The following is a 27,765-nucleotide window of genomic DNA, read 5'->3' on the forward strand; positions in this document are numbered from 1 at the left end:
GCAACCAACTTGCGAACTCCTCCTCTTTGAGCCTTATCTTCCAACTGTGTGTTCCCTGTCTGTTCTGAGCTCTCATTGTTTTTCCATTATGAATGTTGTGATTTTTGTCCAAGATGTAGCTGATGAAGTTCCTTTCTTCCACACTATACTCTGTTGCATCAATATTGCTATGAGCTTTGACAGAGATAGTTTCAAGAGCTAGAGTTTTTGCCTTGTTGCAGGCTGATCTGGAAGTTGAATTCTTATCCTTAAATATTTTTCTATTTCTTACCAGCCAAATACTCCATAACATGGTGTATGTGAGAATGTTCCAGACCCTCTGCACTAAATTGTTGTTCTTATTTTTCCAAGGACAGTTCTTTTTCTAGTATTGTATCGCTTCAACTATGGAGTGCTGGGAGATCCAAGGGATATCAATTGGATATAATTCTTTCCAGCAATCAATAGCAAAAGAACAATCTACAAAGAGGTGTTGCATAGATTCTTCCGCAACATAGCAGTTGGGACAGCAAGATGGACCATTGATACCTCTTTTTTGTAAATTCTCTGTTGTTAGAATTTTCCCTTTTAGTAAGGTCCAGATGAAAAAATTAATTTTGGGCAGAGCCTCTGACTTCCAAACCATTCTCCAGGAGTTCCATATTGGCATAGGGAAAGTGCTGAGGGAGATTTGTTGGTGAGCTGCTCGAACTGAGAAATCAAAGCCAGTTGGGTCCCAACGAAAGCCATTCCTCTCATTCTTTTTGATGGGGGCTTTGCTGTGAAGGAAAGACTGCAGAAAGGCAAGGCTAGGATTGAGAGCGGTGGGAACATCAGGGAAGGACCATCCCAGCCAAAGGTGGGATAGAGGATCCCAGCTAGAAATCTGATCCAGAAAATGGATACCCTTGCTGCTGAGAAAGGAAAGAATATGGATGGTTTCTTCATGACTTATTATAGGTTGCTGTCCCAGAATTTTATCAGCTGCAATATGTATAATGTCTCCTCCCTTGGGCACTTTGGATATATTCTGGGCAATGAATGGAATAGCTTTTTTACAAAGGCTCCAGATTTTTGAAGAGTCTCTATTGGGTATGACCGAATCAAGAAATTGTTGTCTTGGGCAGTTCATATATTTGGTTTCCAGAGCCCTTTTCCACCATGTTGAAGGGCCAGTGATGAGCCTCCGGACTATCTTCCCCCCGTAGGTAAGATTTTGAGATTTGGGGGATCTGACACCGAGACCTCTTCTATCCTGGGTTTGAATGACTTGCTTCCAGCTGACTAAATTGAATTTCCTTTTATCAGTTTTCCCTCCTTTCCAAAGGAAATGACGGAGGATAACTTCCATTTTGTTATGAAAAGAAGAAGGGGCCTGATATAGAGAAAATCTATAAAGGGGGAGAGAAGAAATACCAGATTTAAGGAGGATGAGCCGTCCTGCTGGATTAAGCCATACTAAACCCCACTGTTGCAGTTTCCGCTTCACTTTGTCAATGATGATGTCCCAAGTTCCTATCTTCAGAGGTTTTATGCTCATAGGCATGCCCAAATAGGAAAAATGCAAAATGCATCCACTCAAGGTTGCAAGTGACGCCAAAGATATTAGCGATCTTATGAATGACCTGACTTGAAGCATTCCATCCATAAATACTGCTTTTCAACTGGTTAACCAGACCTCCTGAGTACCCCATAAATTTGTCCAGAAGTGTCTTGAACCTCCTTGCTATGGTGGTGGAGGCTCCTCCAATAAGCAAGGTGTCGTCGGCGAACTAAGAATGATTGATGTTCTTGGCTCCATTTCCAAATTTGATTCCAGTTATGAAGCCCATTCTTCTATTGTAGTCCAAAGCTTGGCTAGAAGATTCAACCATAAGAATAAATAGATACGGGGAGAGGGGACAGCCCTGTCTGAGACCCCTGGAGGATTAAAAGGCTTCACCCTGTCTACCATTAACCAATGGGGAAATCCAAGGCCTAGAGATGCAAGCAGTGATTAGGCTGATGAAGGGCAGCTCAAAACCCATCTTTTTTAAAACAGCAGTAAGGTAGGAGTGTCTAACTCTGTCAAAGGCGTTGGCGAGGTCGAGTTTGAGGATAAATCTTTTCTCCTTCCTAGAGAGGCTTGAGTGGATGGCTTCTTGAACTAAAAGGATGGAGTCAGTGATTTTTCTATTGGCCATGAATCCTCCTTGGTTGTCCAAAATCAAGGAGGGGAGGAGGGGCTTAAGTCGAGTAGGAAGGATTTTAGCCAGAATTTTGTATGAGGAGTTGCAGAGGGAAATGGATCTAAATCGAGCAAAGGAAGTGGGTCTGTTTTCTTTAGGGATGAAAGCCAAAAAAGTGGCATTGGTATATCCACCTATTTTGCCCTTTCTTTGAAACCATCTGATCATCTTAGTCAAGTCTTTTTTTATTACACCCCAAAAGGGCTTATAGAATCAAATGGAGAATCCATCAGGCCCAGGAGCCTTATCAGGATTCATAGCCCAGATCATTCTTTTGATTTCCTCCTCTTCTATTTCTTTTACCAGGTTGTCATTCATTTCTTTGGTAACTCCCTTGGGCATGTATTGAAGGAAGTCAGTGTAATTCTCTTCTCCTTTGGTTTCCGTTAAAAGCTCTCTATAGTGAACCATGGCAGCCCTTTTGATGGCCTCTTGGGTGTTATGCTGATTGCCTTCATTGTCCAAAATTGAGCTAACATTGTTCCTGATTTTTCTAGCTGTGGCTTGTTTGTGGAAAAAGGTTGTATTGTTGTCACCATCTTGTAGCCAGAGCTGCCTTGACTTTAGTCTCCATTTTATCTCTTCTTCTCTATTTATATGGCTCAGCTTTGCGTAAATGGCACCTTCTTGCTCCTTATTCTGTTGAGAGAGACCATGAACCTCTATCATTCTTTGGATGCATTCATGATCATTTTTAATTTTTTTTTTTGATCTCTTCAGGTTCTTTGTAATTGGCTCGTGCCCACTCTTTGATGGCCTGTCTGGTTCTCTTTAGCTTGGTTTCCCAGATGAAACCTGGTGAGCCTTCAACATGCTGGTTCCAGGATCTTTGGATAATATCTCTAATAGCTAGGTCCCAACCCCAGAGCGGACTGAATTTAAACGGAATTGGCCCTAGAGGGCAGTGAGTTTCCAATGTGAGCATTATGGGGTAATGATCCGAGGCAGAGGTGGAAAGAATGTTAGCGTACCCCACAGAAAAGGAGGAGAGGAACGAAACATTTATTAGGAACCTATCCAGCCGCTCCATTATGTTGCCAGATCCAAGCCTACGGTTACTCCAGGTATACCTGCGATTTTTTGGAACAACATCCACAAATTCATGGTCCCAAATGATAGCTTCCAAATGGCCTCTGAAGGGGTCAGGCGAAAAGCATCCTCCCATTTTTTCATTGGCATGAAGTATCAAATTGAAATCGCCAGCCACTATAATATTTATAGTTGTTTCCCCATCGATGCTTGCCTGCAAATTGTCCCAGCAGCTTTCCTTTTCCCTGTATTGGTTGGGAGTGTATACATTGTAGATAACTACTGTTTGATTGTCTATTTTATTTTCCAACACCATTCTGATCCAATGCTGGTGTAGATTTTCTGAAATGCAGTTCCATTTGCTGTGAGCCCAAAGGGTAGCTATACCTCCAAATGCTCCTCTTGAGTCGATGGTACAACCTATATAGTGTTTCTGCTGATCTATTATTCCTCTTATATCTCGCTGCTCAAGTTTTGTCTCCTGAATCAAAATAATTTCTGGCTTTTTGCTATATATAAGTTCTCTGAGGGCTAAAACTTTGGAGGGATGCCCTAAACCCTACTATTCCAAGATAGAATTTTCATCATTGGATGTTTGGCTTACGGAGAGGTGCTCGCCTCTCTTGAGTTGCCTCCTTCTCATGTTGCCCCAGGATGAAAGCTTCTATAGGGGTTTGAGTGCCCATGGCTATGTCTTTCTGAGCGTTCTCGTCTCTATGCTGCTTGGCAGATTTTCTACCATGACCTGATTTCTTGAAGGAGTTGCAGGAGGAACCATGATCTTTGGAAGAGCTTCTTGTGAGCCTAGGAAAGTGGGGATCGAGGGATGCCTGCGAATGGTTGATTTGGAGGGGGCAAGGATCTAAAGGATCAGAGGGAAGAGAGAGGGGCAGAGAGGGATCCTCGGGGGGAGGATCTAGGGATGATAAGACAAAGAAAGGGTTAGAAGAGGAGGGGAGGGGTGGATCAAGAGGGGGATGGGAGGAAGCAGGAGGAGATTATGAGGCAGGACGGGGAGCAGAAGGAACAGGAGGGTTAGATTCCAAAGGAGCTTTGGATGCCAGGGCGGACTTCTTCTTTTTGACAAGTTCCCATTGGCCTTCTTGATCATTTCTCTTTGCATCAACAAGTTTAGCACATCGATTGGCAAAATGGCTGTATTCGTAACATACCTTACATTTGAAGGGGATTTGCTCGTAGTCGAGCTGTTGAATATGGCTCCACTCGTCCACCTTCAGTTTTATTGCTTTGGGGAGTCCTTTGCCAAGATCAACTTCGACGTAGATCCTCGCACAGGCCTGCATGTTCTCTTTCGGTTCTCTACGGTCGATGTATTTGCCAACTGCATTCCCGATGGCACGAAAAGATTCATCTCCCCAGAAGTGGAGTGGGAGGTGGGGAAGACGAACCCAAACTGGAACAACACTGGGGACATCCAGTTCAGGGTCAAAATCTAGAGTCCATTTGTTGAGGTAGGGGCCCCTGGAGTCCATGAAGTAGGGTCCATTTCTGAAAATTAAATCCTTGTCCTCTTTGGATTTGAAGTGGAATGTGAAATATCCTTTCCCGCAAAACCTAATGGAAATCTTCCCTTGAATTTTATCAGTCCAATTTCTCTCCACCCATCTTTGAACGGTTCTAGGAGAAGGCTAGAGGCCTGTGAATTGACCTATGAGGCCTTTTTCAGCCAAAGACAGAGCAACCATGCAGGGTAAGACTGGGGGTAATTGAACCTCTTGGAGCCCATCCAACTTCTTCACAAATTTAACCAGAGCAGAAAACGCGCTTTGAGGATCCATCCCTTCCAAAGGGGGATCTAGAGGGTCTAGTACAAGGGCCATGGTTGGGGTCGTGGCCTAGGCAGCTGCAAGAAGATCACTGGGAGGTCAAGGGCACATGTGGGAGTTGCAGCGGACCAGAAAAATAGTTATTATTTGATATTTGATTATTGTTGTAAAGTATATCTTTATTGGATTGTATCGTGGTTGGTTCTTGTGTGAAAACCATGATAGTTTTTGTATCAAATTATCCTTTAAGCACTTTCGAAAAGCCATTGTATGCTCATAATAAAAATGTAATAGTTAGTATATTTTTGAAGTATGTGGGCTTCTGAATATGATATGAACATGGAAAGATATGAATATGAATGTATCCCCCCCCGCAAACTGATGGTATTGGCAATTTTATGAAATGAGGAAGAGAAATGTTTTTCCAACAACTATCATTCTAGCTTTTTATGGAATTCTATGGTAAAAAGTTAGAAAATGACATACCTTAACTTAGCCTTTGGAAATGGATGAGTTGTATGTGTGGTGGCTACAAAATTCTGATCATAATCTTCTTCAAGTGGCTGCACAAAAAGAGTCATGGATAAAAGAGTCAAGATGACTTTTTATTGCTTCTACTAAAACTTGCTGAATCTACTTCAAAATGCTAAAAATAATAGTCTTCATGTCTTCAAAACTCATTGGTACAATTCCTACTATGTGAATAGATGTTCCGATGTTGAACATAGCAGGAAATTGTTGATTTAGTGGCCATTAATGGATGCCACTAGTCAACACAAGAACTCTCACCATTGATGACAATGAGAGTCAAGATGCCCAAACACATCTTGCTAAGTATGAATAAATTTTCCAATGTCGAGTCACCGAGAAGATCCGATGAACAAGGGACATTAATGTATTTCCATTGTTCGTCGGCATCAGGACTTGCCATTAAGGCATGTAAACCTCAAGGTGTTTTTGCAAGGAATTCAGACTCAAAGGACTATGGACACAATAATTTGCATTGAAGCAGGGTTTATTTGCCAAGTGAAAATGATAAGAAAGGGAAAATGAAAATGGAAGATGGCAATGGAAAATAATAACAGAAATGGGATATAAACATGTAACTAAGCCTCTTGCTTTTATTTATGGGTTAGGGGTGGATAAAAAGTAATGGAAAGTGTATGTGAATGTAAATGGAAAATATGAAGGGAAATGAGGTGAATGGTTTATTATGAAGTATGGATGTAATGGAGACAATAGTGTCTGAAATTTTTGCAAGTTCTTGGATCTGATTTTGCATTAACATGTGCTCATACATTAATGTCTCTTCTTTGTTGCTAATCATCCTCTTATGAAACAAATTGGCCTCTAAGAGAGACACTATTCACTTGTAGCCATTTGTCTTTCCAGAACCTGCAAAAAAAACTAATACTTCTTCTATAATTGAATGTAAGACTATCGAAAGAGAGAGGTGATCAATCTCTCTAGTTATGATATTTACACACAAAACTAAGAATTTGTATTAATGAAATAAGTTCACAAAGGAAAACCAAAATAATTTATACCTACTTCAAAATTAGTGCCTCAAGTTAACTGTTATATCTTTTGGGAAATTTATTCATTCTTGACTGTTTCAAACTCTGATCATGGATTTCTCATTGTGTAGATCTCGTTGATATCTTTCCAATGACACTTGAATCATCGAAATCTGATTTTGTATGAGAATGTTAGGCTGATTTCAAAAGTGAGGTTTTTCAACTACATAATTGATGTTTAGTTGTGGAATGGCTTTAGCTGTGGAATGACTTTAGCTGCAGAACATGCATAGTTTCTGTAGCTAAAAATCTTGAACAAAAATTTTGCTATCCATTTTTCATCATCAGTCCAAAATTAATCAATACCTTCCAGAAAAGTGAGCAAATAATCTACTTATTTCATTGATTCAATGATTTTTTTTTTTTTACCTGTGATCCTTTGGTTTTGTTTTTCATTTTTCTCCTTGAAGTCAGGAAGAACATGCTTCGACATAGTGATAACACACACCTTGAAAACAGTGATGGCTTCTTCATTTTGAGACAATGAACCAAATCAAACTTCCTGCCCTGATATTTTCCAAGCTATCCATGTAGTCATTTTTCCTTCTTGACACTTGGAACTTTCAAAATGTGAAAGTAGTTGCGGAACAGCTGATTAGCTATGGAATGTGGCTGTGTTCCATAGCTAAAAGATAGCCAAGATATCAGTTTTCCAATTTAATTTGTTGGAAAAGAAATTTTATGCAGTCAAGTACCAGGAAGGAAGTCCAAGACCGCAACTAGTGCACTTGGATGAAAACAAAGTGAAAAAACCGTTTGACAAGTGTACGGGAGAAGTCTAGTTGAGTATGGATCATTGACTTTAAAATAGAGGTTGAATCATGAATGTTGCACCACTGAGCAATAGTCATACCATGAAAGATAACAACACTGAAGTAGGCATCTAAAAAAAGTATACGATCTGCTGAAATAGAAGCCACATCTAGCAGTGGTGGCTCAGGCGGTGCATTGAAAGAATAAGAAATTAGCGATGGCTGGATCATAACTACATAATTGTTGAAATTCTCCCTATTCAGTAACATGCAGAAGTAAGCTATCTCATCTGGGCTATTATTACAAACCTGTACAAACTGAGAACATCTAAGATTGAATATGAATTATGGCAATATTGCAAAACTTGAGTTCAAGCTGAATGAAGGGACGTCATCCTTTCAGTAATTACCAAATCTCGAGCACACACGAATGACTGTTAGCATTAAAGATGGAAGGTGTGGTGAATTGGACTCTTAGATTTTCCATATGGATTGAATGCCACATCATGAATTTGATTTCCCTTTCTCAAGCGTACCGTGTTAAAATAGTGTTCTGTACATTTAATAAAATTCATTTTTTCCTCATGCAGCATGCCAAATAGGGCTTTAGATAATCGAAAAATTCTCCCAAACCATTGCGAATTTCTCAAAACTATTTCTCGGTTATCTAATTAACCCCGTTCCCAAAAAAAACCCATATTTTTGTTTTTCTTAATTTGTTTTTATTTGGCTGTAATTTGCGTTTTAAAATCTGAGGTTTTTTAGTTTTGCATTTTTCTAGCAAATGTGTCTTTCTATCAAGAATGCAATTTCTGCACAGACAATAGCTAATGAACAGTGATCTGAACACTTGCACGTCATCTTAGCGGGAATTTTTCAAGGACACCCCGAAGCGCTGCCCCAAGTCTAAAGGCAGTCCCTTTCGATCTGTAATCTTCCATAAGCACATCCTCTTGATTATTGTCTGTTATGCAAAAAAAAATATTATTTTATGTCAAATATTCTATCACCCTTCACTGAATTCCTCTTTGAGTTGTGTTTTAATTTGATTGTTGTTGCAGGGCCGAGCAATGGCTGAGAAATGCAGTGACTCCCTGATTGAAAGGAATACGGGTAGGTGAATGACCTCCAGACAAGAAATGCAAAGATTTACTATGTCCACCATAGCTTCAAAAAATGCAAAAATTTATTTGTTTTATTATGTGAAAAAAAATAAATTAAAAAAATAAAAATAAAAATTATTTATTTTGTTAATAAAATCACATATGTTATATTTTCAAAAATTAAAAATATACATATATATTTTACTAAACAAAATAATAAAATTTATTTATTTATTTTAATTGATTTGTTAATAAAATTATATGTTATACTTTCAAAAAAAAAATACATATATATTTCATTAAACAAAACAATTATTTATTTATTTATTTTATTCTTTTAATGATTTGTTATATATATATATATATATATTCAAAGATTTAAAAATATACGTATATATTTTATTAAACAAAACAATTTATTGAAATTAAATTTTTCATTGAATCAAATGAAATGATGAAAATATTTCTTTTTTCTTTTTTTTCCTTTTTTTTTTAACATAAAAATTCTTTTTCTGATCCTCCAGATCACACAAAGTGCAGGAGGAGAGCATACTCGAGAAATTAATTTTTTTTAGATGTAAGAAACAAGGTCTCCTAATTACACTTCCCTAACAACGGTGCGAAAATGTCTAGTCAATTTAGTGTCCTAAATTGCCCCACATAAATTATCAATCCAGGTATCGTAAACTGATGAAGTGTCGTGCACTATATGTGCTTAGTTAACCTTTTTCTTACTTTGTTGTTTTATAGTTTATGTTGTTTTTGGGGGTTTTGTTTCTTATGCTTAAGGAAATTAATCTAAGAAAAAAAGTTATGCTTCTAGATGAAAATCTCTACATGTTAATGGACAACTAAATCTAATGAATTTTAATGTTAAAATCTAATTTCTAAAAAAGGGAGAAAAGGAAATGAACATTAGATAAAAACAAATCAAAACTTTGAATAGTTAGATTAATCTAAGCTGGCAAAATGTCTATGAAATGAAAGAAAAAAATGATAACAGCTAAATGAAGTGTTTTATCACTTTGCTATACAATTTTGGGAGAACTACCTCCTTGTGATAGTATTTTGAGGGACTCCATACTTCTTTGTTCTAAAACTGAAAATGAAATTTAAATGAAAAACTAAGACTGAAAGTGAAATAGAAACTAATCTACTATAACAACTAAATGAAGTGTTTTATCACTTCGCTATACAATTTTGGGAGAACTACCTCCTTGTGATAGCATTTGGATGGATTCAATACTTCATTGTTCTAAAACTAAAAATGAAATTGCAACAAAATTAAATACAAAACATGTAAAGGAAAACTAATCTACTGTGTGCTCTAATGCTCCACACACCAATTGGAAAATACTTTCTTGGACTATTTTGCTAAGCATAGATTACACAGTTAGATAAATCTACAATCAACCAGTTGAACACACTTGTATGAATTAAACTTTCATGAATGGAAAATCTAAACTATTAAACTTGAAAACAATCAAATGACATACTTGAATGAAATCAAAGCAAAACTACAAAATAAAATCTACTCTATCTTACATTCTAATATGTGTTGTTGGGAAAAGTATCCAATACGGAATGCCCCTATCCCACTCTAAGAGGTGATAGTGCCTTAGCAACAAACAAGGAAAGCTATCTAAGTATTCTTCTTTATGAGATGCAAATAGAGAAAGAAGGATCTAACTAACCGGTGTCTTCCGCTAGTTTGTCGATCCAATCACTCTCTCTCTTTCGTTCGCTTCCCACTGCCTGCTCTTTCACTGGTCCAGCTTCACACAGTTCCTGCAAAATTACAAGAGTAGAAGACTGCACGAAAGATATAGATTCACATTCATAACTAGTTTAGGATCAGAGATAAACTAAATATGCAAATATAACAAAACATCATTGAAATAAAAGCATATAGGAGAAACTCAAGTAGCTTTATTGATATGATAAACAAGGTTCAAGAGGAGATACAACCAAGTGAGTCCCGATCCAGCATCTACCTCCCAGCAAAAGAATCCCTTCCTCTCCTCCAACAAAGCATAAATCACCCAATGTACTAATCTCAATCTCAAACCAACAACAATTCTCTGCAAATACAAAATTCCAGCCTCCTGAACCTCTGGGTGAGAGATCCATATATAGATGTGAGCAGAGAGGATGAGTCAGCTCATGTTTTGACTTGTGGCTTCTCTCTGTCAGTTCTTGTTTCCACTTGGAGGTTCTTGCTTCCACTTGGAGGTTGAGAACCTCTTACTCATCACTAGTCGAATTCATTGAGGCAAGTGTCATTGAGGAAGATTCTGGAAGCTTCCAGGGTCTTTACACCTCGTTGAATGACCTTGCCATTTGTCAATTCCCGCTCAGCGCACCCTGGTAGTGCTTCTACCTGCGTTGCAGTGCAGGTAGCTAGTGCAAACTTTGCATTTCAGCGCAGACAGCTAGTGGAGCTATTGAATTGATCCTGATTTGACCATTTCTGAGTGGTTTTTGGTGGAGAACTTCTGGCAGAAGCTGTCATTGTTGACCTTGTTCCTCTAGGGGTAGGAACAACTCATTTAGGTACTTTGGATCCCTTGAATTATTGACATTTCATGCTCAATGCTGTAAGGCACAAAAATGTCTATAACAGTTGCCCCCTAAAGTATGAGGCCATTTATCGGGTGAAATGCTTTATTAGGAGGATCCGAAGTTCTTCTGACGCTGGGAGGAGACCTGTAATAAGATACAATACAATACATTATTTTTCATACTACTTTCATGATCTAGCTGAGGCGGGCATTCCCATGCTCAGCTTTATAAATTCATTTTTCTGTACATAGAACAGACAATCGTCTGATGGTAGACTGATGATTTTGATGAAATCATCATCCTTTTTGGTAGGATGATTATCTGCTGCAATGCTGTACATGTCAATGTCTTTATTTTTCCTGAATATATATCGCAGCCCGGATGGATGAAACTAGATCCGAGGTCTTCAATCTCGTTCGATCTTCACTCTAAGTACAAGTCGATCCATGTGAGAAATGTTTTGAAGTCGAACATGGAAAGACATCGCTTCATTACCAGTCAATGATGTAAACTGTTAACAAGCGCGAGAGGAATCACCGATAATGATAATGACCCTCAAGGTACTGCAGTACAATTCACGTGGTGTGAATAAAGGACTTGGCATCGAACACTACGCAAAATCTTTCGGTCGAAGGTCATTGATGTATACCCGTCGTCGGAAGTGAGAAACTTGCCATTGAGGCATGCAAGCTTCAAAGTACTGAAGGGGTTGTTCCTAGATCAACTTCTTGGATAATGAGCTGATGTCGATAAGAAGCGATCCGTCAAAGGAGGGCCTTAATGTATCCCACATCAGTGACATGGAACGGAGCAAATGATTTTGATGGAGGTGAAAACAATCTGATGATGTATGATTCAGGGTGGCGGTCATGAAAGGATGAAGGATAATGTATGGTAGTGGATGGGACACAATTGACTTCTCTGGATGACTTCTCTTGAACATATCGGTGACACTTGTGTGATGGATTGGTAGCATTTACCCCAATGATGGATGGTATGGCGAGACCATGGTGATGTGACCGGTGAATGAAACAACCCAACCCAACTCAGGCACGGAGTGGAAGTGTCATGTTCAAGAGCGACTTGCTACCAATAAAAGTTCCTTGAGTTTCTTCCCAATTTTTCCCCAGTCATTTCTGACCAGTACCTCTTTATTTTTGTCAAGCTTGAGGAGGATAACATATGCTTGTTCTATAATTTTCCCTTCGGGCAAACCCATCGCTATGTTTTAACGAGCCTAGCGATAGTGAAACTCGTTCTCGTCTAAAGACAAGTTTGTCGCCATTAATGCTTTTTAACGAGTCTAACGACAAAGATAACTCAGTCCTTTTCAATTTTAGAGAGTCTAAAAAGGTACGTAAAGGTAACTCCAAAGTTCCTTTTTCTTCATCTAATCCATTAAGTCCGAAAAAGTATAAAACAATACAGAAGGGATGGATTTTCGATAGTTTTAACGAGCCGAACAAAACAAGCGCTCGATCTTTTTGTGCAATAATCCCTCAGGTCCAAAAAGATTAAAATCTAGAGGAGGGATAGCACTTCCGGTCGCTTTAACGAGCTGGAAGGCCAAAACTCGTCAATCTTTTCATATTTTACGAGTCAGATGAAAAGAGCTTAAAGAAGACTCGTCTTTTGAAGAACGAGTGATAAATGGGTTAGCAGCTGATTCCAGGTAAGCTTTGGAATTTTCCAATCACGGCAGTGTCACAAGGATGGCTAGGTGAAATCACTCTTCACAGCTGTTCCTCAAAATGGGTAAACAATCAAATGGAGGTGAATGATCGGCCAATGGAAAAGTGGAGGTGATGGTGCAAACACGACCAAGGATTTAATGGCTGATAATTTACGTTCGCAGTGGTTATTTACCGGGTAGTTCATTTTTTAACGAGATTAAACGCGGATTGAAACACTTGCTCGATCTTATGTTTATTTTTTAACGAGCATGAACTATGTGCTAAAACTGCTCGATCTTATGTTTATTTTTTAACGAGCATGAACTATGTGCTAAAACTGCTCGATTATCCAGTCATATGATAAGAAAGTCTCATTTAAGATGCCATTTTTTATGGGGCTTGCACCTCATAAAGCTTTGCCCCGGAATCCTTTCGTTATGCAAGTTCGGAAACGACTAATCCTACGAGTTTAAAGGGTTAGACCTATAGGTTTAAAGGGAGGACCAAAAAATTTAAAAAATAAATAGCCGCTCCTTTCTTGCACTCCAAAAGGTTTGCATGCCCCCAGGCATAAAGTACAATTTCAAGGTTACCCCTTAATTTGCAGATAAAACATTTGTTCTACCAGGAAAGGCCTACCTCTTTTAGGTCACCCAAATATTGTTTCATTAATTTTTCAAACAAAACACTTCTTCAGCAATGTCTACCGAAATAGACAAAGGTGAGAGACTCCGTCTGTCATCTCACATAACTTTGACAAAAGAATCTTATTCTAGAACAACCCCTCTTCCATGACGGACGGGGTATGGACTAGTCATAGTCTCTCGCAGAAACCTACCCTATACCCAAAGTTTTCCTGCCGAAGAAGACCAGGACGCATGCCCCCTAGGTTCCAGTCATATCCTTCTGAATCACTCGCGCTTATCGGGAGGACGGACCGTGGGTTGAGACATTTCTTGCGTGAAGAGACCATTTAGGGATGGTATGTGACTATCTGCGATGCGTGATCCGGGAAATGAAAGCTGGTCCACGAGCTTGACCACTCTTCCTTCGTGCGGAAAACACATTACTCTAAAGAGTGAGGAGATGATGGCTCCCATGCAATATATATTGTCTCGTCCAAGGAGTAGGTTGTAATCCAAGGGTCCTTGAATGACCATCACGTTCATTTGAACGGTCTTCCCTTTCAATGTGATAGGCACATTGGGGAGGATCCCTAAAGGTCGACTGGTTCCTTTATCAAAGCCTGATAGATTTCTCATTTCAGGCAAAAGCGCTGGCGAACCAAGCGCTTTCCAAGCAATAGAGGAAAGGATGCTCACAGATGCCCCTTCATCAATGATGGTGCCATCCATTACCATTCTGTATATTTGAACAATAATTCTGAATGGTATCCTGGCTGGTAACCGGGGTCTGCCTAGTTGGTTCCAGTCGAAGGAAACAACCAGGTTGCTTGGTGGTGGGACCGAGTAGACGGCCGGATATGGCTCTGACAAACTTCCTTCCTGCGATAAAGGAATGGGTGCATTGCCCCCGTGTTCGTCGGAGTCTGTGTTGATGAAGAGAATCTGGATGGTGTCATCCTTATCCTCTTCAGTGATTGTATCATTCGAAGATAAATCCTCTGAAGGCAATACCGGGTCAACTGCCGCCTCGACCTTTTGACTTTCGTCTGGTATGGATTCAGTTGGTTTATCCTCAATGATAGACGCTTCAGCTGACCACTTGAGCGGGCCAGCTGAATTTTCAACTAACGAAGGACTTGGCGAGAGTCTTTGATATCCAGGAGGAAGTCGTAATGGTGAAACCGGACGATCTTCCAAGACTCTTTTAGCCTCGTCTAAGAAGGGACAACGGTGGAGGGCATGGTTGCCTTCACACAGTCTACAGGGAGGTCTAGCCCTCCCTTTCTATCCTGGAACTTCACTTTCGCTGGTTGACGGTGTACTTTCAACATGGCTATCAGAGGTTGAAGACACCGGATTGTGCAATCGAGGAGACCGGTCCCTTAGTATCTGAGGGATGCAGGGACAATCTCGGTGAAAGTGGTCTCCCTTGCAGATGACACATGGCGATTTAGGCCTGGTCAGTGTTGTGTGTGGATTTTCATCAGACGACACTTGTTTTCCCTTATTTGCCTTTGGCTCCTTCTTCTTTTTCTCTTTCTTCTTCTTTTCCTTCTTCTCCTTAGGAACTTGGTTTTTAGTCTTACCAGTTCCATTACGCGAAGAGGAAGGAAGAGAGGAAGAATTATAGGAAGTAGAAGGTTGGTAGGAAATTCTAGACTCGTCTAATTGTTGACTTGAATGTTCAGGAATAGTGGTGTTCTGAACGACATTGGTTGAGAAAAGCCAGACTGGTAGACCAATTGTCAGTCTTGGAAGCGACAATGTGGCCATATGGGGCGGACCAACATCTCCCCAAGAGGAGAAGGGACTAGGATTTCCACCAAGGGGAATTCCTTGGTTGGTGGGCTCCATTTTCTCAACCTAAAGATCAACGCAGGAGAAAGGGGTGATTGTTCCGTTTAAAATAAATTTTAACGACGCTTAGACACAACTTGCTTTTTCAATTTTAAAGAGTCGAGAAAAAGCTAAAGATGACTCTAGTCTCCTTCGATGTTTTAACGAGCCCGAAGTGACAAATGCTCGGATGGACTTTTTCCATTATAGAGTCTGAAAAAGGCCAAAAGGAACTGCTCTGGAGTTCTAGGTAGAGGGTGTGCCAAACTTTTCGCAAAACCGCAGAATACTTTTTAGGGTACGGGCGGTCGATCTTCCTGAATGCTGTGTTCAGTGCATTGCGATCAGTAGGGCGGCCGACACGGCTTCCTATGGATAAAGGTTATATTCCTATAGGGGTCTCCCAATATATACGTGACGGTACGTGGGAGCACAATCCGTACTGGTACTAATCGTCCCTCAGGAGGAATCACCCAACCATCAGTGAGGCGACCAGTGACCAGGTTTTACGACGCCGGAACACGTCTCTAGCCTAGACCTCTATGTTGTGCATTATGTTACAAAGCGTCGTTAAGTTCATTCAATTTATTTTAGGTTGATCTTTTTTAGAAGTTTGCCTTTTTGGATCACCACGAGATGTATGATACAATTCCTAAATGCAGTCTAAAGATGATAAGAAAGCTTTATATCTTTTCAACAATGAAAATCCTAGCTACAAGGGCAAAAGAAAGACACCATCTTTTCTCAAAGAGCATAGAGCACACAGTAATGCACTTTTCCCTAAATCAACATACAAACTGTTAAAATGCAAATGCACATATGCATGTATTTGTTTTCGCTTTCTTAATATTGATGCCTAAAAAGAAAGTTGTTATATAAATTTGAATTCGATTTCAAGTGAAAACCCAAACAAGTTCCTTTTTCAAAATCAAAAAGACGATTACGACACTTTATGATTTACTTGTTTTGACACTTTGAAATGCATAAATTCAAACCAAAAGACAAAAGTAAAAGCTAAATCAACTGTGAACAGCAAACAAACTCACTCCTAAGATCAAAACGACACTTACGACAGGTCTAGATCTAGGGGTGACAGTATGACTAGTTTAGTTCTATAATGGGAAACTGCAAATGATGTAACAAATACACAAAGAAAAAATATAGTTTCTTTATATAACCGAGGCAGAATTGAGGCAAAGAAAAGGGGTTTCAGATAGGTACACTGACTGATAACAGGCTGCAAAAAACAGAGGCAAAACTGAGCAAAAGGAAGCAGGGAACCACAGCTGCACAAGGCAAAGACTGATTAGCGCACTCCTAACACAGAGGTTTTGACATTCAACGCAGGTAGCCTTCACGGGACCTGCGTTGAAATGCATAACCTCTTCACAGAGTATGCGCTGAAGCAGAAACGAGAGTTGTTTCTGGGTTCTGGGTTACGGTTTGCAGTTTTTTCTACAGTTTTTGGCCAGATAAAAGCTATCAATTAGGTACAATTAGGAGGATGATTTATAGGAGGACTAAGATCTATCACAAAGGGCTGTTAGAGCACTTGTGGATCAGCTTCTCAGATCATAAACAGGCCCAGTGAGAGGTCTAGAGTAGCTAATCTCTACTATCCATTTGTAAATAGCAAATGCAGTTCGATTCGGCACTCTTGAGTTTATGAAATGAATAGCAATAGAAACACAAATAAACTAACAAGATACTCTGCCCAGCGGAGTCGCCAATTTGTTGTTGGGAAAAGTATCCAATACAGAATGCCCCTATCCCACTCTAAGAGGTGATAGTACCTTAGCAACAAACAAGGAAAGCTATCTGAGTATTCTTCTTTATGAGATGCAAATAGAGAAAGAAGGATCTAACTAACCGGTGTCTTCCGCTAGTTTGTCGATCCAATCACTCTCTCTCTTTCGTACGCTTCCCGCTACCTACTCTTTCACTGGTCCAGCTTCACACAGTTCCTGCAAGATTACAAGAGCAGAAGACTACACGAAAGATATAGATTCACATTCATAACTAGTTTAGGATCAGAGATAAACTAAATATGCAAATATAACAAAACATCATTGAAATACAAGCATATAGGGGAAACTCAAGTAGCTTTATTGATATGATAAACAATGTTCAAGAGGAGATACAACCAAGTGAGTCCCGATCCAGCATCTACCTCCCAGCAAAAGAATCCCTTCCTCTCCTCCAACAAAGCATAAATCACCCAATGTACTAATCTCAATCTCAAACCAACAACAATTCTCTGCAAATACAAAATTCCAGCCTCCTGAACCTCTGGGTGAGAGATCCATATATAGATGTGAGTAGAGAGGATGAGTCAGCTCATGTTTTGACTTGTGGCTTCTCTCTGTCAGTTCTTGTTTCCACTTGGAGGTTCTTGCTTCCACTTGGAGGTTGAGAACCTCTTACTCATCACTAGTCGAATTCATTGAGGCAAGTGTCATTGAGGAAGATTCTGGAAGCTTCCAGGGTCTTGACACCTCGTTGAATGACCTTGCCATTTGTCAATTTCCGCTCAGCGCACCCTGGTAGTGCTTCTACATGCGTTGCAGTGCAGGTAGCCAGTGCAGACTTTGCATTTCAGCGTAGACAGCTAGTGGAGCTATTGAATTGATCCTGATTTGACCATTTATGAGTGGTTTTTGGTGGAGAACTTCTGGGAGAAGCTGTCATTGTTGATCTTGTTCCTCTAGGGGTAGGAACAACTCATTTAGGTACTTTGGATCCCTTGAATTATTGACATTTCATGCTCAATGCTGTAAGGCAGAAAAATGTCTATAACAATATGCTCCATGAAATCTCCTACTTCACATCTCCTTCCATGTTGGCAACTTCAAAGCTTTATTCAAATTCTTCAAAATTACGAAGTACAACAAGTTGAGCTAACAAAGTTTTCAAAACTTTTAAATAAAGGAGAGAGATTTCCTATTTATACAAAAAGATAAGAAGTCATCTCATTAATGAGAGTCTATGAATATCTCCCTATACCTCTAGAGTTATAATCAAATTAGGAAATGATAAGACACATGTCTTCTTAGAGTTTCAATACAAATAGGAAATGTGACACATATCCTCATGATCCCATGATCCTCTCCACTCAAATTCGAATTTGGCCTTAGGATGCCACATAGAGGTCTTCTAGAAGCTTCCTTTTGACCTATACATGTCAACAATCTCATCCCACTTGTTAGGTATAAGCATATGCACATTATTTTCTAATTTTTAACCACAAATTCACTTAAAAATGCTAAGAATTAATAATGTTTGGAAAAACATAAATGTGAGCCAATAATAATGAAACTGAGATGAATGCAGTGACATGGTATTGAAATGAAGGTGAAATGGAGGTGATATAATGGACATGATAGTGAAAGTGTAATGGAAGTGAATGACAATTTCAAGACCCAACAGTGCTTTATGCTTCCACCCGAGCCTTCTCCTCAGCCTCTTTCCTCCATTTCTCAGCCAATTGCTGAACCTTTTGTTTGGTTGCATCCTTCTTCTTCTTCTCTCTGGACTTGCTGGTGCATGTGGCTAGATCGGAAGTAGAATGCCAATCTATTGGCCAGTGCTTAATGACCTCCTCGATAGTGTCATCTGTAGTAAGGTAAGGTAACTCAAACCTTTTATGCTCTAGATCCTTCCGCGCCTAGATGTATACGCGGTGGAAGTCACCTTTGAACTCTGGGTATCCTGAAAATTGTTCAAACACAATTGGTGACAACTGTGTCTTCTGGTTTATGGCCATGCGAATGCTCACCTCCATCAGCACCCAAAATACTTTGGTCGTTGTGACCCACACAACATCTTTCATGGCCCACAAATATGCAAAATTTGCAGCCTTCGACAAATTTTTCTCTGTGGGAGGAAATTTGCTATCCTCCAGCAAATCCCAGGTGACCAGCACAATCAAGATCAACAACCATGAATAGTGGAATGTTTTATTCTTGTCTTGTGCCTCTCTGCAGTTCGCAAGGAACTCACTACACAGGTAGAGCGCCAAGTTGAACTGCACACCCTCCACGCACTATGCAGCCAAAGGAACCACTAGTGCTAGCACCTCATTCACGCGACACTTTCTCATAACCTTGCCAGCCAGGATTTGCACGGCAACCTTTACCAGGAGGTTAGTGATCGAGGTAAGAGAATACCTGCACAGATTCTTCACAAGCTTAAACTTGTCCTTCATCTTCTCCGCGAGGTCATGCTCACTTGTCTTTCCGCTGAACTCCTTGGTTGGATTTAACCCTGAGTGTGGAAATAGCATGATCCGATGGATCAACATATCAGTGATAAGGATCAGTGAACTCAACCATAGGCATCCATCATGCACTAGGCACACCAATTGCTTAATGAAAATCAAATTAATATATGAGCAATGGTAGTGGGGCACCCACAATAGGTTCAACAACCCCGACTAATTCACTCCGCAAATCCATTCCACAGGCTCCAATGCAGTGACACCAAATTATTTGTCGAAGACCCTCTTCATGTACGTGTTTGTAGCAAGGTTTGGGAACTGCTTGTGGTCCACCAAATCCCAATCCTCTAGCTTTAAATGTGGGATTTGTGCCAAGCACAAACCTTCAAAGGTTAGGTTCCCTAGTAGCAGGGGTGTGTTGAGGAGGAATTGTCCTCCATCTGGGTCATTAGGGACCTTCAATTTTCCCTTGCGTGGAGGGATATACTCCACAACATAGATATAGGATCCACCCGTTCGGTGTCTATATCCTTCGCGCCCTCTTTAGCCTCCAAATCCACCACATTCCCCTTCTCTTTTGCGCTAGGTTTTTCCTTCCTCTGGGCGTGTGTAGTGGCATGCTTCCTTGATGACTCACACACCGACACCAGATTATTTTGCTTATCTTTCTTTGGCTTAGGTACCTCTCTCATCAGTTTAGGCTTTAGCCTAGGCAACCTCGGTGCCGTAGGCACTGCTGCTAGAACCTCCATGCTCATCACCTCCTGGGTAGCTCCTTCAGAGCTGATAGTTCATCTAGTGCTAGTGGTTTCAGTGGGACCTCATCCTAACATGATGTCAGTGATGAGTTTTCAATCTAACTCAGGAAATTTGTCGAACACAGGGCTTGCGATCAAAGCTTCGAAATGCTCACAATTCATATGCACCAGACAACACAACACAAAAATCATAAGGATGCAAAGTGTTTTTCATTGGATGACCACACATAATTTATAGGTGAATTCGAATTCAAATTCAGTCATTCCCCCCAAAATCCATCCGTAAATGCTAGATTGGCAGTAGATTCCAAAGATTTCACTCTTAAATTTAGCCTTAAATGCCTCAAATGCCACCCCCCCGCTCCTCTTAACCGTCTTTTGGCAATCAAATCATCAACATTGACTGTAATGTTTACTTTCTGGCTGTGCTGCATGTTTTCTCCCCCTATAGGGCATCTCCCTTTGTGTTTCTTCTGGTACTATGACACCATCCTGTTTCACGCAAATCCCCTGTCGTGCAGTTCTACAAACCGGGCAGTGTAGTTTATAGTCGCATGCCTCCTTGGAACTGCCTAGAGCGCTAATACTGTGCTACTGCCATGTAGTCATTGGGTCGGATCCCCAATGTATGGCTTTAATCGGCTTTCATTTACCCTTCGTGGAAATGGATCTCCATTCAATTTCATGAGCTGAATGGCTCCACCATCAGTAATCGCTTTGATAACATATGGCCCCAGCCAATGCATCTGAAATTTTCTTGGAAACTTATCAACCTTATTTTCATTTGATAAAACTAAATCTTTTACCTTGAAGGTGCGCAGATTGATGTGCTGATCGTGCCTAGCTTTTTCACGTTCCTTTTGAACCTGCTCTTGGAATCTAGCCAAAAATCTTTCTTCCTCAAGCTCTGTCGGTTGCACAAGCCTCTCTTCTAAACCTCCACAATTCGCCATTCCTGTGAAAGCCTCTATGCGTAGACTAAGCATGATATAATCCATAGGCATCACAACCTCTACGCCATAGAACAGCATAAAAGGTTTCTTACCAGTAAGCCTTTTACAAGTAGTTTTGTAAGCCCATAACACGACTGGTACATACACATCCTAATCGTTCTGTTGCACATTTCACACCTTTCTCAATGCATTCTCCAATATCTTATTAAAAGCCTCAATCATTCCATTGGCCTGAGGATGATATGGGGTACAATTCTGATGATAAACCTAGAACTCTTCTGTCAGCATGCTAATCGTTTCATTGAGAAAATGTGTACCGCGATCACTCATCAAAATGTTCTCACAACCAAACCTAGTCAACACATATTCAAACAAGAATTTCACTGTTGTTGTCCCAGTAAAGTCCTTCATAAGTTGTGACTACGCCCACTAGGTAAAATATTTGGTCGCAGTGATGATATACCGCGCACCTGTCTTCTTGCCTGGAGGCTGAAATGGCCCTACAAAATCAATTGTCGACTTCTCAAATGGCTGCAATGACACTTGCAGATTCAGGGGGAGCTCATCCCTATGCGTTAACCTTCCCATTCTCTGACATGCATCGCATGCCCTACAATATGATTTGGAATCTTGATGCAGCGTCGGCCACCACAACCCAACACGTAAAATATTTTGCGCTATCACTTTCCCTGCATAATGGCCTCCCGCAGCTCCTCCATGAGCTTTAGTGAGGATATTGTGTCTTTCAAAGTTGGGCACATATCATTGAAGTATTTCGTCTGATCCCATCTTATACAAATGGCCTGCAATAACTGAAAATTCTGTCGCGCGCACCACCAATTATTTCTTCTGTTAAGTAGTGTATCCCTCTAGAGTCATCCCTGTGGTCAGAAAGTGGATAATGTTTGCAAATTCTTTATCCACTACATGCACCATGAAGAGCTGCACATCAGGCAACCCTTCATCCAAATTGGTGAGCTCTTCTCCTATTTCAATGCACGATAGATGATCTAGCCCTGCATTCAACCTTCCTGGATTCACAATCACCTCAAAGTCATACTCTTGAAGAGGCAACAACCACCTGCATATTCCCCCCGACAACATAGGCTTATTAACTAGACATTTCGATGCAAAATCTTCCATGTACATCTTGAAATTCCCACCTAGCAGGTAATATCGAAAATTCTAGAGTGTGTATACTATAGCCAACACTCTGTGCTCTGTTTTCAAATAATTCTTTTTCGCCTTAGATAACTTCCTACCCAAAAATGCTATATGGTTATCTAATTCTCCTTTCTAGCCTATGTCAGCACTACTCCTAGCGTGATACATGATGCATCAACATGGACATGAAATTCCTTCTTCCAATTCAGGAAGACTAGGATCGGTGCAATGACCATTTTTTCCTTTAATACATCTAGACTCTGCTAACACTCTTCACTCCAATAGAATGTAGAATCCTTTTTGAGTAGCTTTTCCATAGGCACGGTAATCTAAGCATAACTTTTAATGAACTTCCGGTAATATCCAGTATGACCCAGTGTTGTGCGTAGCTGTTTAACACTCCTTGGTTCCTCCAAATTAATTATAATGGTGATCTTAGTAGGTTCCACCATTAGTCCTTTCCTGCATACCACATGACCCAATGAAATGCCAAAGGGGACACAAAATAAGCATTTCTTCAAGTTTAGTGTGATTTGATACTTTGGCATGTGTCCAACATCAAGCATAAACTAGATACATGGCACTTTACCAATCCAAACAATGTCCAATCATCAAAATATACCTCCAAAAATTTGTGAATGAACTCTTTAAACGCTGCAATGACTACGCGTGAGAAGATCATCGGCGCATTTCTAAGTCCAAAAGGCATTACCATATACTGAAAGTATCCCCACTCAGTCACGAAGGGGCTATTAATCCTGTCTTTAGGCATGATATTTATCTGATGATATCCAGAGAACCCATCAGTGATATCCAATACTTCATTTGTGAATAGAGTTGGAAAAGGATCATGAACGCAAGCATCGTTGAGTTTCTCAAGATCTAGGCAAATCATTATTACATCCTTTTTCTTCTTTTCCTGAATGAACATTGGACTCACCCAATCAGATTCCTCCACCGGTTCAATAATACCTGCTGCAAGCATCTTTTCTAACTCCAGATAGAATTTTTCCTTGTATTTGGGATTAAGGAAGGCGATATGGCCTTTGCTTACTAGGCTTCACATCCGGTTTCAATGTTATTTTCATCACTCCCAAATCACCTATGATGCCTTTTAAATCTGAAAATTTCGTAGGGAATAAATCTTGATATTTGCAGAGCAGCTCAACAACCTTATCTACTGTGGCATCATCCCAGTAGTCTCCAATGTTCGCAAACCTTGGCTCCGCTTCTATGCCAATGGTTACTTGCCTAGCTTTCAGTGGTGTGGTAATATATGGATTCTCTATCTGTGACCCCTTAACGTTGCAGTGGCCTTCTGCCTCTTGGATGTTAATGTTCCTTGGATCCTTCTCTTTGTCTTCAGCAGTCACATTATAGCACTCCAACGCATGGCACAGCTAGGTGCTCCAATCTGGTTGAATCAAGTCCAAACGATCATGTGGTGTTTTGAAGATCACTGCCTTAACATTCTAAAATGCCTCATCAATGCATTTGAAACCATACTCAAACCTGAATGTCATCAGGAATCCCTGTCTCAAAATGTCCCACTCTTCAATGTCGTGGCGGAGCTCTGTTTCCAGGTTCCAATTCATTGGTATTATATCCAAAGTGTGACAGAATAAATGCACCCACTGAGTTTGTGGCTCCGTTCCATAAACCTCAGTCCATTTTGCTAAATGATCGCATAGACCAATCCTTCCATCATATCTCTCTATTAGCTGAACTTTTAGGTGACCAAACCGCGATCTCATCATTTTTCTATACTCGCGCCACCCATCAAAACTATCTTTATGCATACCCCACTGCCTTGTGGTGTAGGGCGCAATGCCAAATCCAGTGCTTAGAAGCAGTGCTTCTCAGGAAATTCCCTTTCAAATTCATCCAAGAATTTATCTATGCAAGTTAGACCATCATAATAAGGAAAACTTCTTACCTCTGATGATACATAGCACAACGATTTAGTCATCATATTATAGCACAACGTGGATACTTCGTGCAATCTATTCTGCCAGTGTTCCAATTCCTCATCTAAATCTGATGTACAAGAACTTTCACGGCCCAATGAAATGCATCCATCAGTAATCTGATTAACCCAATATTGATCTTATGCTGTTATTTTATAGATCTAATCCAAATCATCATCACTCTCCTCATAATCGTGGAATGGTTCAGTGTAGTGTGGTCCTTCTGTAGGGTCCAAAGGTACTACTATGCAGAGCGACTTTTCTCAAATGACATTGTCCACTTCTTTATATTGATTACCCCATTCATGTCAATAGCCCAATCAATTCCAAGGAGCACGGGGTATGGATTGTTGTCATCAACAACCTCTATCACTTCGAAATTGTCCAACGTGCCCACACCTTCTATATCTACTATTACTCCATGCAATCTTCCCATAGGGATAATCTTTTTTTGATTTTCCATTTTTAATGGAATCAGAGACCACTGCAGCACAGGTCTCCCCATTCTTTGCCATGTTTGTTTAGGCAAAACATTCGCATCTGACCCCAGATCTAGAATGACCTAGTCCATTTCATACTCTCCTATTTGCGTAGTGAGCCTCATCTCACTCCTTGTTCTCGTCTTGTGTTCACCTATCTTTTTGACTGTGTGGTTCCCTTTAGGAGCAGTTTCCTTATCATCACACATGTTTATCAATTCTTGTAACCCTTTCATAGCCCTTTTCTTGCACAATAGCTTCATACAAGCCTCCAAAAAGATCGTAATCATAGAGGGGTCAACTTCTTCAGATAAATTATGCTGACATCATGAGGTAGAGGCATCAATGAATCTTTTTGTCACTTCCATGAATGTTTCCCTCACGTGCTCCAGATCAAATCCCACCTCCTTTTCTACATATTTGTGAACCCACTCACTTTCTTCAGGTTATTTGCCTTTATCATCACCAATCATCATCCCACTTTACAGCACAATATTGACATTGGGAGCTTCTTCGTAGGGGTCAGCCCTCATCATTTGTAGATTCTGCGTAGGTTACTTAGGTTGTGCCTTCTTCTTCTACATCTTAGCTATCAGTATAGGGCATTCCTCCATTGCGTGGTCAAACTGAGCACAATACCGACATGACAGTCGTGTCTGTCTCATGCACTTCCACGTGTAGTGTCCTGGTGCTCCATAATTATAACAAATAACTTGTCCTCGACCTCTACCAGGTCCTTCTCCACCTTAGCCTCGTCTGCGACCTTGATATCCTCCATGCGCTCCCGTAGCTCCTTGATCCAAAGGCCGGGTCTTTGTTTGCATTCGATATGGGAGCACTGTTTCCATCATCAATTCATAGCTACGGTAGTTATGCTCATCATGGACTACTGATTTATAGAAATTTCAAAATTACAGAATCTTGCTACTTGATAGATAGCGCACCACAACGTGGGCCCTGTACTCAGTCTTGCTTGTGCTTCATGCCTTAGATGCAATTTCAGAATTACAGAATCCTGCTACTTGATAGATAGTGTACCACAGTGTGAGCCCTATACTTAGTCTTGCTTGTATTTCATGCCTTAGATGCATGGGCCCTCCTCCTACCACATAATTTGTGAAAACAGGGCAATGATCCTTATCATGCCCTTGGTTTTTACACTTGAGGCACCAAACTTCTTTGCGTACCTTTGGCTGAGCCACTTTCTCCTTTTTCAAGCTTTGACATTCCAAGCAAAGATCCTACAAATTTGCATGAATCTGTTGAACTCCCAAAGTTGCATCTGGGATAGGTGTCTCATGTATGCAATTTCTAGTGCTACTACCTGATTCCCTATCTTTTGCTATGACAAGGAAATTCTTAAGTGAGGTAGGAGCCCAACTATAAACCAATCCGAATGATGACTCTCGGTGAGATTCATATTGGCTTCATGGATTCCACACTTCAGTCTCTGATGTAGCTCTCAGGGCGTTTAACCAATCCTCATCGCAATTTCCTTGAATCCCACTACTGATTTCCTTTCATACTTAGGCCTACCGAACTCCTTGATCAGAGAAGTCTGAGTGTCCGCTAATAATGCCAACAGATTATCAGTGCAATACTTAATGTACCATGTCAACGTGCGATCTTGTAAAGCAATGACAAATTGCGCTTTCTCCATATGATCATCTCTAATATCTTGTGTTGTCCATACGGCCTTCACTACAAACCAAAAGTAGTTCAAGTCCTCATTTCCCAAGCCGTTGAAAATGGGAAACTTCATTGTATTTGACATATTGAATGGTGGCGGAGGTGGTGGTTGTGTGGAAAAAGGTGTATGTTGTGGAGGTGAAGGTGGAGGTGGTGTGGACGAATGAGGTATCCATGTAAACCCTTGCCTTATCAATTGGACAATGCTCGGTGATGAAGCATGTGCTTCTCCCTCCTCGTCACTCAAAGGAGGCTCAATCAGCGGCTATATTCAGGGCATGTTCTCCCTCTATCCCTGAAGAACTTTCCAGTTCGTAGCTCCAAACATCAAGGTAATGGCATAACCCGCTTTTCCCACAAGAGCATTTTAATCCAAGTATTCAAAGATCTTAAATACTTACCTCATGATGCCTTGAAGAAGTGTCTCTCTTCTTCATTGTAGCTGACCAAGGTATCGACCGTGAATTCTATCATAAATCCTCATATCTTTCAATCAAGCCAGTGATCGATAATGCGTGCAATCTTATCTTCAAAAGCTTCCAATATCCACACTAGCTCTGGGGTCAACACTATTGGACCATCAAGCCTCCACCTTCCTTATTCATCTGGAAATTTAGTGATCCACTCGTATAGTTCTATTGGGAAGGTGCAGAAGAAGATTTTGTGTATCTCTATGTATAGGTATCCGTCGAACCAATGTTCTTTCATCAGGCATGGATTTCTGTTTTCTTGCACCATGAATTCGTGGATCTTTCTATCCAACCACTTCTCAATTTCTTTATTTGTTAGATTCCAGTGATGTGACATCACACATCTCTTTATGCAGATCTTGGTCCTAGCAATGACACCATTTTTTAACCTAGTGGATCCTGACCCAGGTTCAGAGTTAGTTTTGCCAAACAAATCCCTACACTACTAGCCCTTTCAGCATCAATCCGTAGAGCATGGACTAAATTCTCACCTTAAGTAGTACGGGGGGATGTTGGAACCAAGTTTCCGCACCCAGAGATGATCACGATGTCATTTTATGCCCTAAATCTTCCTTCACGTAGATCGATAAACCTTTAGGGCTTATCGATATAACTACTCTTAATCAGCTTCTATACCTTCGCGAACATTTATGACTGTCTTTCGTGGACCCCGTATATGTGAATCAGCTACTTACGAGCATCGAAGATTACTCTTAACCCAGTAATTACTTAGATTAGATTAAGTGTTTACTAATTCCCACATACAATAAGATAATCTTTGCTTAAACAATTAAATGTAATTGCATTCATGTAACAATATAAATCATGTAAAGTTGTGCATCAATGCATCATTATTTCATAAACCCATTATAAAATGAGGCACATTCATATAAAAAAAAGTAAAGATATAAACGTAA

General features: G+C 40.3%; 2 protein-coding genes across 2 annotated transcripts; both read right to left on the reverse strand.

The window, feature by feature from the left end:
- Nucleotides 1-2,901: 2,901 nt before the first annotated feature.
- LOC149232599 (uncharacterized) lies at nt 2,902-3,552 on the reverse strand. Its single transcript, XM_089381949.1, has one exon. It carries the CDS (start codon nt 3,550-3,552, stop codon nt 2,902-2,904), a length of 651 nt encoding a protein of 216 aa, XP_089238075.1.
- Nucleotides 3,553-4,234: 682 nt separating this feature from the next.
- Nucleotides 4,235-4,729, reverse strand: LOC149232600 (uncharacterized). The gene has a single exon (XM_089381950.1). The coding sequence runs from the start codon at nt 4,727-4,729 to the stop codon at nt 4,235-4,237; it is 495 nt and encodes a 164-aa protein (XP_089238076.1).
- Between the last annotated feature and the right edge of the window lie 23,036 nt (nt 4,730-27,765).

Source organism: Pinus tabuliformis, chromosome J (genome assembly GCF_031772625.1).
Source record: "Pinus tabuliformis cultivar Carrire ecotype Pingquan chromosome J, CPIR1, whole genome shotgun sequence".
In the NCBI taxonomy this organism is placed as follows: domain Eukaryota; kingdom Viridiplantae; phylum Streptophyta; class Pinopsida; order Pinales; family Pinaceae; genus Pinus; species Pinus tabuliformis.

Coding starts and splice junctions, on each gene's coding strand:
- LOC149232599 (XM_089381949.1), bottom strand. CDS start 3,552: ATGGTGTTGGAAAATAAAATAGACAATCAAACAGTAGTTATCTACAAT.
- LOC149232600 (XM_089381950.1), bottom strand. CDS start 4,729: ATGGACTCCAGGGGCCCCTACCTCAACAAATGGACTCTAGATTTTGAC.